The following is a 15,694-nucleotide window of genomic DNA, read 5'->3' as shown; positions in this document are numbered from 1 at the left end:
GCTAAACTCAGAATATTTCATCTTAACCACAAAGCGGGCTGTTTTCCATTTTAGGTGCTAAAGGAGATGTGGGCTCTCCAGGAAGTCCTGGAAGTCCTGGAATTCCTGGTATAAAGGGAGACATTGGATTCGTTGGCCCACAAGGTCCCCCAGGCCAACCAGGCACTCCTGGGTTACCAGGGAAGGCTGGTGAGGGACCCAAGGGTGACCGGGGACCCCAAGGGCAACCTGGGCTTCAAGGTAAGGTATTTATCCATTCTAGACAAACTGGCCATCCATAAAGTGACTATTTTATTTTTAAATAAGCTTGTCTGAATCTTTATAAATACTCCTTTATAAATACTACCTTAGAGAAGAAGCAGGATTTTTTTTTTATGGTCACAGTGAAGCTATAGATAATTTCTCTGTTATAGCATTTTTGTTTATTACGAATTCATGAATAATAAAACCCAGATGACTGAAACATTAGTATTTATCATTCCCAAGTACAGTCTTTGTTTTAAGGAGGGTAATAACAAGCCATACCCAAACTTGTTTTCTTGCAAAATAAATCTGGTCAAGAAATACTTTTTTCTGTGTCTGCTTTAGGGCTTCCTGGGCCTCAAGGATCTCCAGGGGTTCCAGGATTACCAGGAGGAAAAGGAGAAAAAGGAAGCCCAGGTTGGCCAGGAACATCTGGGAAACCTGGACCCAAAGGTGACCTGGGATTTCCAGGAATCCCAGTAAGTTAATGTTAGAGCAATGACTGATTTCTCTCCAGTAGCTACACGTAACAATGTAATTGCACAAGTAGTTCCTTATTTTCAGTTAATGGGTTTATACATTTTCTTTCAGAGCAAGATACTCTGAGTCAGGCTGATAATACCTAAAAAACATATATTTCACCAAAGCTAAAACTTTTCACAGATGCAGAGACCGTTCACATGCACACATGGCATAGAAAAAACCTAGGGTAGGATGGAGTCATATGACAAGGCTTTTGTTCCTTGTCCTTTGCTTTGGAATGGTTTCACTTTTTCACTGACAGAAAAGGCCTTCAGAAAGAACAATTCACAGAGGATCATGAGCAGCCCTAAGGATTATTTTTCTCACCTATTGCTTGCTTTGACCTGTAGGACAGACAGATCATATATTTTCTTCCTTTCTTTGCCTTATTCTTAATCAAGTCAGAGATTCCATCAGTGATGGAAGGAACTTGGTAGAATGCAGAAGAATCTGCAGACTTTCCCAGCTTTATTTATCAAGGAACACACACAAATTAAATTAATCATCTAGCTTTCATATCAAGGAAAGCAAATTTGAATGCCTACATAAAAGTATTGAGGAGGTCCTTCCACAGGACCAGGCAAGCCACTTCCTGGTCTTTGAAAGAATATTGTCACTGGAACAGAAAACTCTGACTCAGCCTGAATCCCTTTATCAACTGTTTGATAAACATCATTTCTTCACAGAGACAGTAATGGATCACATCATTGTACTATTAAGGATTCTCCTGTGGTTTCATTTACTTTATTGAGAGGGGGGAACAGAAACTCACCAACAGTAAATACATTCTGTCAGCATGAAAAGAAGTACTTTAAGATTCCAGCAGCTTCATTCTGAGCCTCAATAGCTCATTTGGAGCCAATTACTTCTGAGTGAAAAATCATGGATCTCTTTACTGGTGGCTCTTCCTGCAGTTTTCCTTGGTTATTCACAAAATGGTCTATAAACATTACATTTAACGTTCCAACTGAGGAACTAAAGGCAATTATTTGTTACCAGTGACCCTGTTTGTTGGATTCCGCAAGCTCCCTTTGCTTCTGCTATCTCTTCCTTTTGCAAGCAGACACATCAATACATAATTTAAATCCATCTCCTCATTTTAGCAAGTGATTGCCTGGTGATGGAATTGCTTTTGGATAACGGATTTGATGTGAGGTTCTTCCAGTGAAGGAGAAAGAGCATTGGTGCTGCCTTCTCTTCAGTGGATGAAACGTTTGTAAGCCACCTCATAGCAGCCAGTTTGCTTGGCTGGGAGAGTTAAGAATCAAAGGGGTACTTCTAAGCTGCAAGGAATAGAGCTGAGTATTTTTGCATCTGAGTACTCATGTGCTATAGGATTTTCAGCCTTTTTCCTCCTTTCAGCAGAGCATATTATTAGCTACAGCATACATTTGGTTGAAGATCAAGCAGCATTTCCTTCTATTTTCTCCAAAATGAGATGACAGTTTAAGCCACTCTGCTCAGTTAAAAACACCTACGGCTTCCTTAGTTGGAGAAATTTCTCAATTTTCAGCTGTTTGGCAGATTTGGTAGGAGACTGCAAACTGGGATTGGCTCCATGGCATTTCTTCCTTTTACCTATCTTGTTTTGAGTGTTGATCTTAGTGGACAGGAATAACAGATAAGAAATAAAAGTGTAAAGGAATTTTTTAAAAAAACCAAAGAATAGAAAGAATAATAGTATTAAAAAGTGAAGAACATCATGGAGCTTAGGTTCAGAGCTGCTCATCCATCACCATCTTAAAACTCCCCCAGAATTTAAACTCAAGTTTAATTGTTAATTTCAAATTTCAGTTTGGGCTACCTGGAAATGACAGGTACTCCAAAATCCCCATAGAAATTCCTCATACTATGGTTAAAGAGGGTCTGTGGCAGCAAATGCTTTGTAGTTAATTAAGTGGCATGACAATATGTCTTCCAAATATCACATGTGTATCTTTCTTTACTGGTCAAGATCCTGAAAATGGGTAAGATTTTTTCCAGTCAGAGGGTACATAAGGATAATTTCAAGAAACCTGCCTATCAGAGTAAGGTAGAATAGAAATCCATACAAGAATACTCCTCCTCTGCAAAGCTGGATTTGAAGGAATCCAGGTAATCCTGTCACCTTGCCTAACATCTGAAGCAGTGTGGAATGTTCTAGTATCTCTTTGTCATGTTATTTTAGGGCTTCTGTGTTCTCATTCTCTCTGGTTTTACTTCCTTGGATATGAGCTGAAGCCACCATGGTGATATCTTTGTAACTCTCATTTTCTCTTAATTGGAAGGACTGCATTTGAGATGCATGATATTGTTACTTTAAGAAATTATCCATACTTCTATCGAAACCACTTAAGTGCCAAAACTGAGGGTTCTTTTATCTTGTCCAGGGCAATCCTGGTTTCCCTGGAACTTCGGGTCAGAAAGGTGACATGGGACCTCCTGGAATTCCAGGTCCCCAAGGTAGGAGAAAAAGTGATTATTTTCCTCTGGTTTTGTGCCCCAGAAAGAGGAAATACTGTCCTTATTGTTAATATTGTGTTTCCAAATCATTTGGAGGGGAAACCACTGCTCTGACTTCACCAGAAATGGACCAGCACTGTTCCAATCATGGAAGTATTCCAAGCCTGAAATGGCTTCAGACAGGACCCTTCAACACTTCTGCTACATCCACAGCAACATCAGAACAACAGGCAGAACATTTCAAATTTGGAACATTTTAAATCCCCTATTTGAAGTCATGATACATTTTTGTTTGAAATCTATGTACTAAGACAAATGTAGCAATTGTTGTGGCTGTGAGGGATGAAATGCCACATACTGTTTCTCAGGCCTTCATCGTACTAGTTAGGGGAAAAAAAGCTTTTCCCCTCTTACCTTAAGCAAATAAGAAGGAAGCCAGTGTGGAGAGGATTAAAAAGAATGAATACTTGCAGTTCATAAAAGTGAATAAAGAAAAAGCACAAAGTATTGGGTAATAAGGATAAAATCAGTGGGACTGAGTTCATATCATTTGGTATGTTGGGAAGAAGAATTAAAAATAGATAAATAAGGAGCTTCACATAGTAACAATGAAGATTTCCTTTCTTTCCAGGTCTAAAAGGTTCTTCAGGTTTCCCTGGATCCAAAGGAATACAAGGTGACCACGGGTTTCCTGGAGCTAAAGGTACATGATGGCATTTTTTATTTCAGATTTGATCATTTTGAAAAGAATTGTGTTACTGACAAAGAGCTGAAATATTTTGGTGAAATCCACCCAATCTCTTCTTTATATCCAAGTCTCATGGAAGATGTCCTGCTGGCCCATTTATTTATTTACCATATTTGTATAGCCACCCATCTCACAAGAAAGTGACTCCGGGTGACGTACAACACTAAATTAAAAAGAAAACCAGTAAATGCATATAAAACAGTCATGATTAAAACTATAAAAAAGCACACAGAACAAGAGAGGATGATGTTAACCACAGTAAGGGAGCCATCACAAAATCTATCCAGTCCCCTGGGAGCCCCAGGCCTGATCACATAGCCAGGTCTTGAGGGACTTGCAGAATGTTAAGAAGGATGGAGCTAATCTCACTTATGGGCGGAGAAGATTCCACAAGGCATGCGCCACAGCAAAGAAGGCCCACCTCCTGGGACCTGCCAAATGTAACATGACAGACAGGACCCACAGCATGCTTTCTCTGCCAGACCTGATGGGATGGGCAGATGTAACTGGGGAGAGGCGGTCCCTCAAATAACCTGGCCCCATGCCATGAAGAGCTTTAAAGGTCAAAACCAGCACCTTGAATTGGACCTGGAAGCAAACTGGCAACCAATGCAGCTCGTGGAGCAGAGGTGCAACATGTACCCTTCTAGAGGCGTACATAACTGCCCATGCCACTGCATTTTGCACCAGCTGAAGCTTCCAGATACTCTTCAAGGGCAGCATTTCTTCATGTAGAGTGCATTACAGAAGTCCAAACAAGAGGTGACCAGGGCATGAGTGACTGTGAGCAGAGTCCCCCAAACCAGGAATGGGCGCAACTGACACACAACACAAAGCTGTGCAAAGGTCCTCCTAGCCACAACTGCCACCTGCTCTTTGAGCAGGAGTTGTGAGTCCAGGAGGATCCCCAGATTGCGCAACAGGTCTGTCGGGGCAGGGCCACTCCATCCAGCACCAAAGATGGCATAGTCCTAGCATTTGAAGGCCCAAAAACCCAAAGCCACTCAGTCTTGCCAGGGTTCAGCTGAAGCCTGTTGTTCCCCATCCAGACCCTCATTGCCTCCAGGCACCAGGATAAGACATTCACAGCATTGCTTAATTCTCCAGGGCCAGAGATGTATAATTGGGTATTATCGGCTTACTGATGATACCTCACCCCATGGCGATGGATGAGCTCACCCAGCAGCCTCATGTAGATGTTAAATAGGAGAGGGGAAAGTATCAAACCCTGTGGCACCCCGCATAGTAGGAGCCAAGGGCGGGATCTCTCCTCCCCGACTACCACCAACTGGAATTGGTCCCGGAGAAAGGAGGTGAACCAGCACAACAACCTCCAATCCTCTGAGCCGATCCAGAAGTATACCATGGTCAATGGTATCGAAAGCCTCAGAGGGGTCAAATAGGGCAAGGATGGATGCACAGCCCTCATCTCGCCCTCGCCAGAGATCATCCAAAAGTGCAACCAATGCTGTTTCATTCCCATAACCAGGCCTGAATCTAGACTGAAAGGGATCCAGATAATCCACTTCATCCAAGGTCCTCCAAAGCTGCTATGCAACCATCTTTACAATCACCTTCCCCAAAAAGGGGAGGTTGGATACTGGACAAAAATTGACCAGTATAGTGGGGTCCAGCAATGGCTCCTTGAGGAGGGGGCAAACCAAAGACTCCTTAATAGGTGAAGGAACAACCCCCTCACTCAAGGAAGCATTAACCATTGTTAGAACCCACTCACATGACACCCCCCTGGCCCTTTAACCAGTCAGGAGAGGCATGAATCTAAAAAGTAGGTGGCTGAGCTCAGAGTCCTAAGGACCCTGTCCACCTCCTCAGGTCCAACAGGTTCAAATCATTCCTAGATAACAGGCCAAGACTCCTCCCTAGGCATCTCCACTGGACCTGCAACAAAGCCAGCATCCAACTGAGAACTAATCCAAGCAACTTTGTGCAACAGATGCTGAGCAAATTCATCCACACGCCTCTGTAAGAGGTGCTCCAAGCCCCCATTACCTAGGAGGGCTCGTGTCACCCAAAACAGGGCTGCAGGGTGGCTATCTGTGGACACAATAAGAGCGGAGAAGTAATGATAAGTTACTTCAATAAGGGCTTCGCTGCCCTTACTGCCACTAGCTAGGCCTTAATAGCGGCTCTGACCTGTGTTTGGTCTAATTTGTCCCTCTTTGAGCACCAGCAACACTGTAAACACCTCTTCTCTTGCTTCATCTCCCTCAGCTCCTCCGTAAACCACAGGGAGTGACAGGATCCACAGGAGGGGAGAGGTTGCATGGGCATGATCCAATCCAAGGCCTCAGCCATCCCCTTATTCCAAGCAGTGACCAGGGCTTTGGATGGACCATGCAACAGACCAGCAGGATCAACCTCCAGCTCCCTCTGGAACCCATCAGGGTTTATTAGTTGTCGGGGGTGGACCAATCTAATGGGTCCAGCCTCCCTGCAGCAGATAGTGGCTCTGGAGAATCCCATGGTAATCAGGGCATGATCTGACCATGACACTAAAAGCTCCCCCAATTTCAGATCACATAGTCACTGCTCTGACAGGAACACCAGATCAAGTGTGTGACCACTGTCCGGCATCGGGCTCTGGATGAACTGGGATAGGCCCATGACCATTATGGTGGCCATGAACTCCTGAGCCACCTCAGACCCCATTCCTAGAGAAGGCAGATTGAAGTCCCCCAAAACCATAAATCTGGGGAACTTCACTGTTGGCCCAGAAATGGCGTTAAGGAGCTCAGGCAGGGAAGTTGCTGTGCAGCAGGGAGGCTGGTACAACAGCAGCAATCCCAATGGATCCCTAGAGCCCAGCTTAATGAACAGGGTCTCACATCTGGTGACCTGTGGTGCAGTGTCCTTGAAGGCGGTAAGGGATTCCCGGATGACAACTGCCACACCTCCACCCCTGCCCCAGGATCACAGCTGATGCCACACCTGAACCCCAACTGGACATAACTCCAAAAGGGCAACCCCCATTTTGGATCCAGCCAGGTCTCGGTGATACATGCAAGGTCAGCCCTCTGATCAAGGATTAAATCACTGATGAGGGCAGCCTTATTACAGACCAACCTGGCATTAAGAAGCAGCAGCCAAAAGCCAGGGCCTCTGAATATCTGCTGACAGGGTATCTGGGCTAACCCTGAGGAGCTGGAACGCAAGACTGGTATGAAACAACAGTCCTGTGATCCCCAGGAACAACCTGCACCCAATCTCCACCATATCTCCCCATGCCCATCACCACCTTAATACTTTGGCCAGCCAAAGTATTCTTGTATCCTTGCTGGCATCCATGAACATTGGCTTATTGTGCTTCCTGCTTTGTTTATGCTAGGTTTGCCAGGCCCACCGGGTCCTCCAGGTCCTTTCCATCTTGTGAAAGGCGAAGCAGGCCTACCTGGCCTTTCAGGCCCTGCTGGCCCCAAAGGATTTCCTGGTCTTCCAGGAACAAAAGGACAACAAGGTAAAGGGTTGAAGCTTGAGATCACATCTTTATATAATTGGGAATAATATCTCTTATTCTGCCAAGATGTCTTATATTCAGTACAGTAGCTCTACTCTAAATCCAGAGCCTTTTAATAGGCTTTGTAAATTATGTAGCTGCTTTGATACTGTAAGAATCGCCGCATTCAACACTGAATAAAGACTCTGTGAGATGCAGGCTCGTATGAAAGCAGTTTACTCAGGTGTAATGCATGTGGTTACAAACAAAGCCAGGGTTGGCTTGGCACAGATTACATAGCATTTTATAATCTCCCCATTTCCCACGCTTTGCAAGTCCCGCCTGCTGACCGCCCCTGCCCGCCTTTGCCCATCCTTGGCTCACCCCTTGCCCTTGGCTCTCCCTGCCCCGGGCTGATGGCAGGTTCAGCTAGGGTCCTTTGTTTTCAGCTGCTTTGCTTGTGTGGCAGGTCCCGTGAGACTGACTCATGATTGCTCTTGATAGGCGGTTGAGCGTGGCTTGAGCTGCGGAGTTCTTTGTCTTCATTGTTGGCTGCTTGCCTGCAGCTTGTGGCTGGGGGAAGTCCCATTCGTTGCAAAGTAATTGATTCCTGCCACGGGTTGATTGCCGCCACCTATCTGCAGTTCACTTGCGGTTTTGCATTTCCTCTTTCGATCACCTGCGCCTGAGGCAAGGAAACTGACTAGGCACGTTTGAAATTAGCTAGGCGGAATGGCAGCCAGCTTGGAAGGCATGTGCCATGCCAGGCTGAACCTGACAGATACAACAGTGAATTGTTATAAAGTTATGTGTTTGTCGTAAAGATAGCTTTGTTATACTACTGTTTTGTGACATCATATTTTGCTAGATACTTTGCTAGATACTTTGCTAGAAAGAAGAAGAAAAACCTTGCTTACATTTTTCTGGCCCACAGGGCACCAGATATAAAAAAGGGTGTGTTTTTGCATGGTGAAAGGCTATACTGTATAATACTCGCACGTCGTTGTTCATCCCCCTATCCCTGGAGGAGTGAAGGGGGATGACAGAGGAGCGTAACTCAGGGAGCAGGAAAAATAACAATCTGCTAGAAGTAGATAAGCAATGACCAAGTTATGGTTTCCAAATATTATAGTTACTGATGAGAAACTAGCATAAAAGAGGCCAAATACTTTTTTTCTTTTTCTTAGGGAAGAATATATAGGGGTCATATTTTAATATGCATCTAATTTGTACTTCCCAAGCAAATTAAAACCTGATAATTCTTCAGATTCACACGTCTTTGATTTGTGCAGTGTAGTGTACCTTTAAATACATATAGTATGCTGAAACAGACAAGAAGAAAATCTTCCATGATATTACATTACCTCATACCAACAAAATCGTTAATTTGCCAAAGAAGGGGACACTGTAATAACCTCTACTATACAAACCACCTTATCCAGGCAGCATGAATGCAACAAAACTGAACTTACAGAATTCCCCTCTGCTGCCCACCAGTTGAAAGGCTCTTACACTAGTTATATTCATGCATACTACTAAGTTGCTAATAAGCACAATTTTGGTACTCAAACAAAGGAGGCCTAAAATTGCAAAATTATGCAGATAGCCTTTTTAAAAGGTGACTTGCATCTGTAGTAGAGTTATAACCATTTAAGGTGTCCCTGTTTAACTCTAGAGATTCCCCAGGGCTGTGGAATTTAACACTCATGTGTCTACAAGACATACAGATGCAGAGGACTTGCACTCAGTTCTAGGTTTTTTGGCTAGTGAAAAAGAAGCATAGGGTTGAATTGAATGAAGGAAGATGTAGGCCTCTTGTGCTTCTTAAAATAAGAACACTGATTTGCCCCAGTGGAGGCTCTGTTATCATCCTTCCTATTCTTCATGACGGGAGTTCCATAAATGAATTGTGACTGTGCATTTTCATTTCAATAGGTGTAACAGGACCTGCGGGTTTGAATGGTCCCCCAGGAATACCAGGGTTTGATGGCACACCTGGTCAGAAAGGAGAAAGTGGCCCTGTGGGTCCCCCAGGCAAGTCTGATCATATTACTGTAGCCAGCTTAATACTCTCATAGTGAATTCAGTGAAGGGGGCTTTAGGATGATAAACTTGAGGGGAAAGTACATTTTCAGGAGAAAACAGAGGTTGTTAAGTAATTGGTCGGGTGGCTTACCTTTTAAACCAAATCAGCTGTAGGTCTTTGGCTCTGACAGTCAGTATTCCCCACACCTCCAGCACAGAATAAATACACTTTTTCAATCCTAAACATGTTTATTCAGAAGCTCTGTCTTTGTAGAAAGGGCCCTTGAACCTGGGGGCAATCCAAGGAAGGCAGCCAGAATGCCTGCAAATGTGCTCAGAGGTCTTGGCTCCACAACACGACCCGCAGAGGAAGGTGTGGGATGACTAAAGCAGAACCAAGACTGCAAGGAATGGCAAAGATTGAGCTATACTTGAACAGAATTCCATATAGTAGAATTGGGTGGGGGGAGATTGTTTTGGCTTCATCCCCAGGAATGTCATCTCACCTGTATGAATGGAATGAAGTAAAGTTTTAATCCTTGGGTCCAGTCCTGTTCTCCACCTCTGTAATAAAAGAAAGCTTTTATACCATTTAAACACATTCTGGTTTTTGTGATCTGACCTGCATTAGATCGTATTCCAAGATAAAATTGGGAATTTACAAAATTAGGAATTTGTAGAAATTATAAAACGTATTAGGGCTTCCTTGATGATGACTGAAACCAAATCATCCATGAGGTTAGGGATATAGTTCTCTTTTTACAATGTCAGTTTACTGGTCTTTCTTTCTTGTAGGTCCTAGAGGCTTTCCTGGCCCACCTGGTCCTGAAGGCATGCCAGGGGCGATGGGCCCACCAGGCAGTCCCTCTGTGGCTCATGGTTTCCTTGTGACCAGGCACAGCCAAACCACAGAAGAGCCCTCCTGTCCATTTGGGACGAGACTCATGTTCTATGGATATTCTTTGCTTTATGTACAAGGCAATGAACGAGCCCATGGCCAGGATTTGGGTAAGCAAGCATAGAATGAATCCTATAAAATGAGCATGTTTTGCAGTGAGATGGATTATATTAGTCCAGGGCCACATTTTATGCTAAGTCTTTCTAACTCACTCCTACAGGGTCCCATCAATTGTTGCATAAGGATGGCAGTGAAATAGATTGGTTCATATATTTCTATAAACTTACTCAGTTCACACTTCTGTATATGAGCCGTGCATATTTGTGAACTTTATTTACTTCATAATGTAAAATTGCACTCAGAAGCATACATGAAAAGGAAATACGCACAAAAGGACATCGTGTGAGGGGGAACCGCTTGGAAAACTGCTCATGCTAGGAAAATCAATGATTGTGTAGGGTTTTTTTTAAGAAATAGAAATAGTTTGAAACAAACTGATGGCCAGAAAAATTAGAAAGTGATTTGCAGTCCCTAGTGTTGCAGTAACAACAAGCAAACCATCAAGCCTGAGGCAGGTGCTCTGACAGTATCTTGAGTAGTAAAAGAGAACGTTCAAGGCACAATGACTTTTATGCCTATGAAAGCAGAGCAAAGTTTATTTTTCTGGCTATCTGAAATAATGATGTTTCTCGAGGGCAGTGAAGCTTCTGAATCTACGTCAGGCTCAGAGATTTTTATTTTTAATTAGGTTTTATAGGCCCTTATGGGCTTTCTTTTCAAAGCCATATCTTATCTGGCTATAATTCAAAACATCGTTCTTTTTGGCCATGTGGATTTTGATTCAGGGCCCTCTCCTCCAACTCTCAGTTGTGTGTATTTTACTCAAATATGTACAGAGGCCAAATCTATCATTCATTCTACATTTTACTGCTCTCTGAATTTTTCTTTCTGTTCTTTTGTCCTAATACTCCTGATCCTCAGGAACATGGCTTCTGCTTACTGAATGTTCATAAAACTCTATTTCAAAAAGCCACCTGAGTTTAGAAAGAATAAGTACATCTGGGCAAAATGGCTCTACTTCCATTTTCTCAAGGTGTCTGAGGTGCTGCATCACTGAAACCTACCAGCCTCTTAATAAGCAGAGCAAAATCCCACACTGATTTGCTTAGACTAACAGTCACTTTGGTTACATTCCAAAGCAACTTTTCTATTCAGGATATTCATAGAATAACTACTAGGACTTCAATGCAGACTTTTTGAAAGTACTATAACATTGATAAGTTCTCCTCAGCAACACTGTCTTTGGGGGAACCAGATTCCCTTATCCTTCCCTGCCCCTGTGAGTGTCATTGCTTGATTATGTCCAGCGAGGAATGTCCCCTGTGTGACTTTGCTCACTTTTTACTCTGCAGGAAAAAAAAAATCCAGAAGTCTTTTTTACACTTTGAACCTCCAACAAGGCTGAAGAGAAAAATCCTAGCAGATTCCAAGCCAAACCAATAACATGATATCTGCATGCATGCATCAACAGGACACAAGGGCATGTACATAGGGCAGTAAACACGAAAAATCCAGCACCCCAATGAACTGAATGTAAAATCTTTTCATTTTTAAATGTCCTACTGGTACACAATATACACCATAGTTAATTAGAAGAATTAATTCCCCCGCTAGAAGTAAGCAGACATTATTTACGTACTGAATGTGGGAGGCATCCTTTTAAACTTTAACAGAACTGAGAAGCAGGAGATTAGAAGGGGAATTCTTCTCTTTTTCTCTCTTTGCTCTAATCAACCACCCCATGATGTCACTTTTCCACTAAACACAAAAGCAGCCCACTTGCAACCACACCCAGCGTAAAACAGCGCTTTGCTGTATGTCTACGTTGCCACGCTTCTGTTACAGTGCAAATTCAGGTGAGGCAGGGATTTCCAACTTGCACGGGTTCCTGTCAGTTGGGCCCTCATTTCATCCCGCCTGTATTTCCTAAGTTTCTCCCTCACCCTTATCCAAGGAATACTGAAAAGAATCACATTAGGAGAGAGGCAGGAAGTGGAGGAGGAAGCATCTCTGTGTTTTACATTGTCTATGGTTGCAAAGAACACAGTGTGTCTTTTCCAGCTGGAAATTATGGGACTAATGATCCAGCTCATGGTTTCTAACTGGGAAAAAGGTTTTCTGCATCACTGATGGCCTCATAGCCATTACTGACCACTTTAAGATCTGAGGGAGCCCACTCTTCTTTTCCTTCCAGAAGGTGAGCCCTTTCTCATCCATGGGGAAGGAGGAAAGCTTACAAGGGGTGGGGTGTGAGTTAGTGTGCATTCTGGCAGAGACCCTTCTGCTGCCACTTACCCTTTATACTTGGGAAGAGAGAGACATTGGAAAGCTCACAGACTCACTGAAGGTAGGTGCTCTTCCCTATCACCCTTGAAACTTTAATAGAAGATTGAAAAGTAAGGTTTGTCCATCTCTATTGCTACCATTTGAGAAACAGATATAATATGCATACACTCAGCCTTGCCACCACATAAAGAACATTTCTTGTCTAGCCCTTTCTTACACCATGGTTGTATCTTTCTGTATATCTCAGTGTTATATAGGATGAGGGAGATTAACCTTTCACTTTTGGTCTTTCAGGCTCCGCTGGAAGTTGCCTACGTAAATTCAGCACAATGCCTTTCCTATTCTGCAATATTAACAACGTCTGCAATTTTGCCTCGAGAAACGATTACTCTTATTGGTTGTCAACCCCTGAGCCCATGCCAATGAGCATGGCTCCTCTGACAGGAGAAAGCATCAGACCTTTCATTAGCAGGTAAGCACTAGAATCACCTGAGCTAGATCCATGCGTCAAAAAAGCTGACCCCCACACTAATATGCAGATCAGATGGCAGATTTTGCATTTCTTCCAATATTAGAGCCATCATGATAGAGAGCTGTAAAAACTTACCATGGGTTTAAATTCTTAGTCTGGACAATATTTCTAGTTGTTTTTGAAGATGAGGCTCTATCTCTTGAACAGTGGCAATTCATTTTCCATAAGATGATACTTAAGAAAGATCCGTCTTTTATTCCTAAGGAAAACTCTATCAGAGGTCATAGGTCTAATGGTCCTTTTGTCCAAAAACTGTCTATGCAGAGGAAAAGAGCAAATTTCCATCTTGCTCCTATTTGCTGAGGCTTTCTTTGTTCCTTTCCTTTCCTGGAGAATTTTCTTCATTTTTTTTTTCTTTTGTAAAAGGTTTCTCCATCAAAAATTTCAGGTAGGTGTTACTTTGCCTGCAGTAGTCTGGAGCGTTAGGATCAAGCGTTCCATTTCTGCAGCCTTCTGTAACACTGTATTCCCCAAGGCAATTTATAAGACAGTTATTTGGATCTACTTTGACATCACTTCTAAATATTACAGATGTATTTTTTCTTTTCTTTTATGGTAAGTGATGGATCCTCCATCTTCTGAGGTCAGCTCCTAGTAACAATTACAGAAATGGCTTATATTTTTCTGCCCTGTATTTTCAATACCATGGTTTATTTCTCAACATGCTTCATATTAAAGATTGTAAACCCGTTGGCATGGCATCATACTAGTTGAAATGAGGAATGAGCAGGATTGAATGTACCCCAACAGAACTGCACTTGCAGTTGATGGCTTGTAAGAATGGAGGTGAGCTTTCAGTAGTAGAATCTAATCTTGCAACTCTTATGTCGTCCCCTTCTTAGGTGTGCTGTATGTGAAGCTCCTTCTATGGTGATAGCAGTTCACAGCCAAACAATTCAAATTCCACCATGTCCAGAAGGCTGGAACTCTCTGTGGATAGGCTACTCCTTTGTGATGGTAATGTGCACTGAGTTATAGGTCACATTACAAAACAAAAGCAGCTGTGTTGATCTTTTTTTTAAAAGAATCCCAAATTCATATAACAATACTTTTGTTAGGTCAGCTGAGGATTTACAAAGAATTGCAAGCTTTCTAGTTCCCAAGAACTCTTCAACCAGGGAAGAAAATTAAATCATGGAGGAAAATTAAAAATCAAGAGGGGAAATCAGAGAGGGATTGTGGCCAGTGTTTAAACCATTTCTGCTCCATCCCAGATTCTAGTTCTTAATGCAATGCTGGAAGGTTTGCAAATATGCACAGTAAATTCCTTTAGGTACTGAAGTAGTATTTGTTGAGCAGAGTGCAGCAATACTCCTGTTATGCAGAGTGCAGCAATACTTCCAGGAAGGTTGCCCAGGAAAAATACATGTTAGCATGGGAGATTTACAAAATGCAATGTCCATATCTTGTTCTCCAAAGAAATCCAGCCAGAAAATATATACTAACTGGTGTTTATTGATAAAAAATGCAAAACTCCATAAAATGCAAATATCATACAAAATATAGGAAAAAACACGTCTTCTCATGTATTTTAGCATCCAAGACTTATCAACAACACAAGCTTAACAAAGTCTCTAGCTAAAAACTCTCAGAGAAGAGGTACACTACTTGGTTATTAGTTACAACTACATAACCCATAAAAACTGACTACATGGTGGCTAAAACTCTACTAAAACTCTACTGAGAGGCTGGGCATATAATCCTCCCATTATATTGCTATGTACCCCCCCCCCCCACTGGGTAATTAGCATACACATGCCAATAGGTGGCAGTAAATAGCAGTATACGTGCAAACTAAAACCCTAAACTGATTCACACACTTTACTTAGCCATAACAATAACAATATTGTTTTGCAGATAACGAGATGAATCCTTTCCATGAGAAAATCCTAACAGTATTAGGATACACAAATGCTTCCAAAGCTTGTTGGAAGATAGAAATTACCAAATTATAATTGGTCCTCATATTTGGAGGTATAAAATCCAGATGTTAATGTCAAAACTATTTTCATTTTTCTGATTCTCATGGACAGCATTTTCCAGTTCAGGAAAGATATCTCCTTTTGGAACCATCAGGGTGAATCTATCTGATAGAGAAGCCACCCTTATGCCCCAGGACTAGTGAGCAGAACGGTTGGGACTTGTACGAACACATCCTTATTAGGGTTAGAGTTGTTTATTTTTTCCATTAGAGTTTTGTTTTGCTTAGGGTCTCTCTCTCTTTCCTGTCCCACTAGGGTTTGTCACCTTAGCCTTATCTGCCCAACCAACAGGAGACAAATCATAAACAATAATGCTCCTGCAGCTATCATTGCAGTTGCAGAAAATAACAATAGGACAAAGAGAAAAAAATCCACACATCTTTCCAAAACTAAATCGGACATAAATATAAAAGAGGCACACACATGGTTCCTGACTCCTTTCTAGATCCAGAACATCAGAGTTTGCAGCTGACTCTCCTCTCCTTTCACTTCTGCCAGACCA

At 42.5% G+C, this 15,694-nt stretch overlaps 1 protein-coding gene across 1 annotated transcript in view; it reads left to right on the top strand.

Annotated features, from left to right (window-relative positions):
* COL4A1 (collagen type IV alpha 1 chain) overlaps positions 1-15,694 on the top strand; it is a 146,003-nt gene that overhangs the window by 124,032 nt on the left and 6,277 nt on the right. Inside the window, exons 42-50 of the mRNA XM_088133408.1 lie at positions 55-240; positions 589-722; positions 3,135-3,207; positions 3,839-3,910; positions 7,302-7,430; positions 9,345-9,443; positions 10,230-10,442; positions 12,973-13,150; positions 14,053-14,167. Coding sequence (XP_087989534.1) covers positions 55-240; positions 589-722; positions 3,135-3,207; positions 3,839-3,910; positions 7,302-7,430; positions 9,345-9,443; positions 10,230-10,442; positions 12,973-13,150; positions 14,053-14,167 — 1,199 coding nt within the window. The remainder of the gene's footprint in view (positions 1-54; positions 241-588; positions 723-3,134; positions 3,208-3,838; positions 3,911-7,301; positions 7,431-9,344; positions 9,444-10,229; positions 10,443-12,972; positions 13,151-14,052; positions 14,168-15,694) is intronic.

Source organism: Python bivittatus, unplaced genomic scaffold (genome assembly GCF_059951505.1).
Source record: "Python bivittatus isolate LINGU-HERP-01145 unplaced genomic scaffold, Pbiv_v1 ctg000020_np1212, whole genome shotgun sequence".
In the NCBI taxonomy this organism is placed as follows: Eukaryota; Metazoa; Chordata; class Lepidosauria; order Squamata; family Pythonidae; genus Python; species Python bivittatus.
This window is presented reverse-complemented; position numbering and strand designations above follow the sequence as displayed.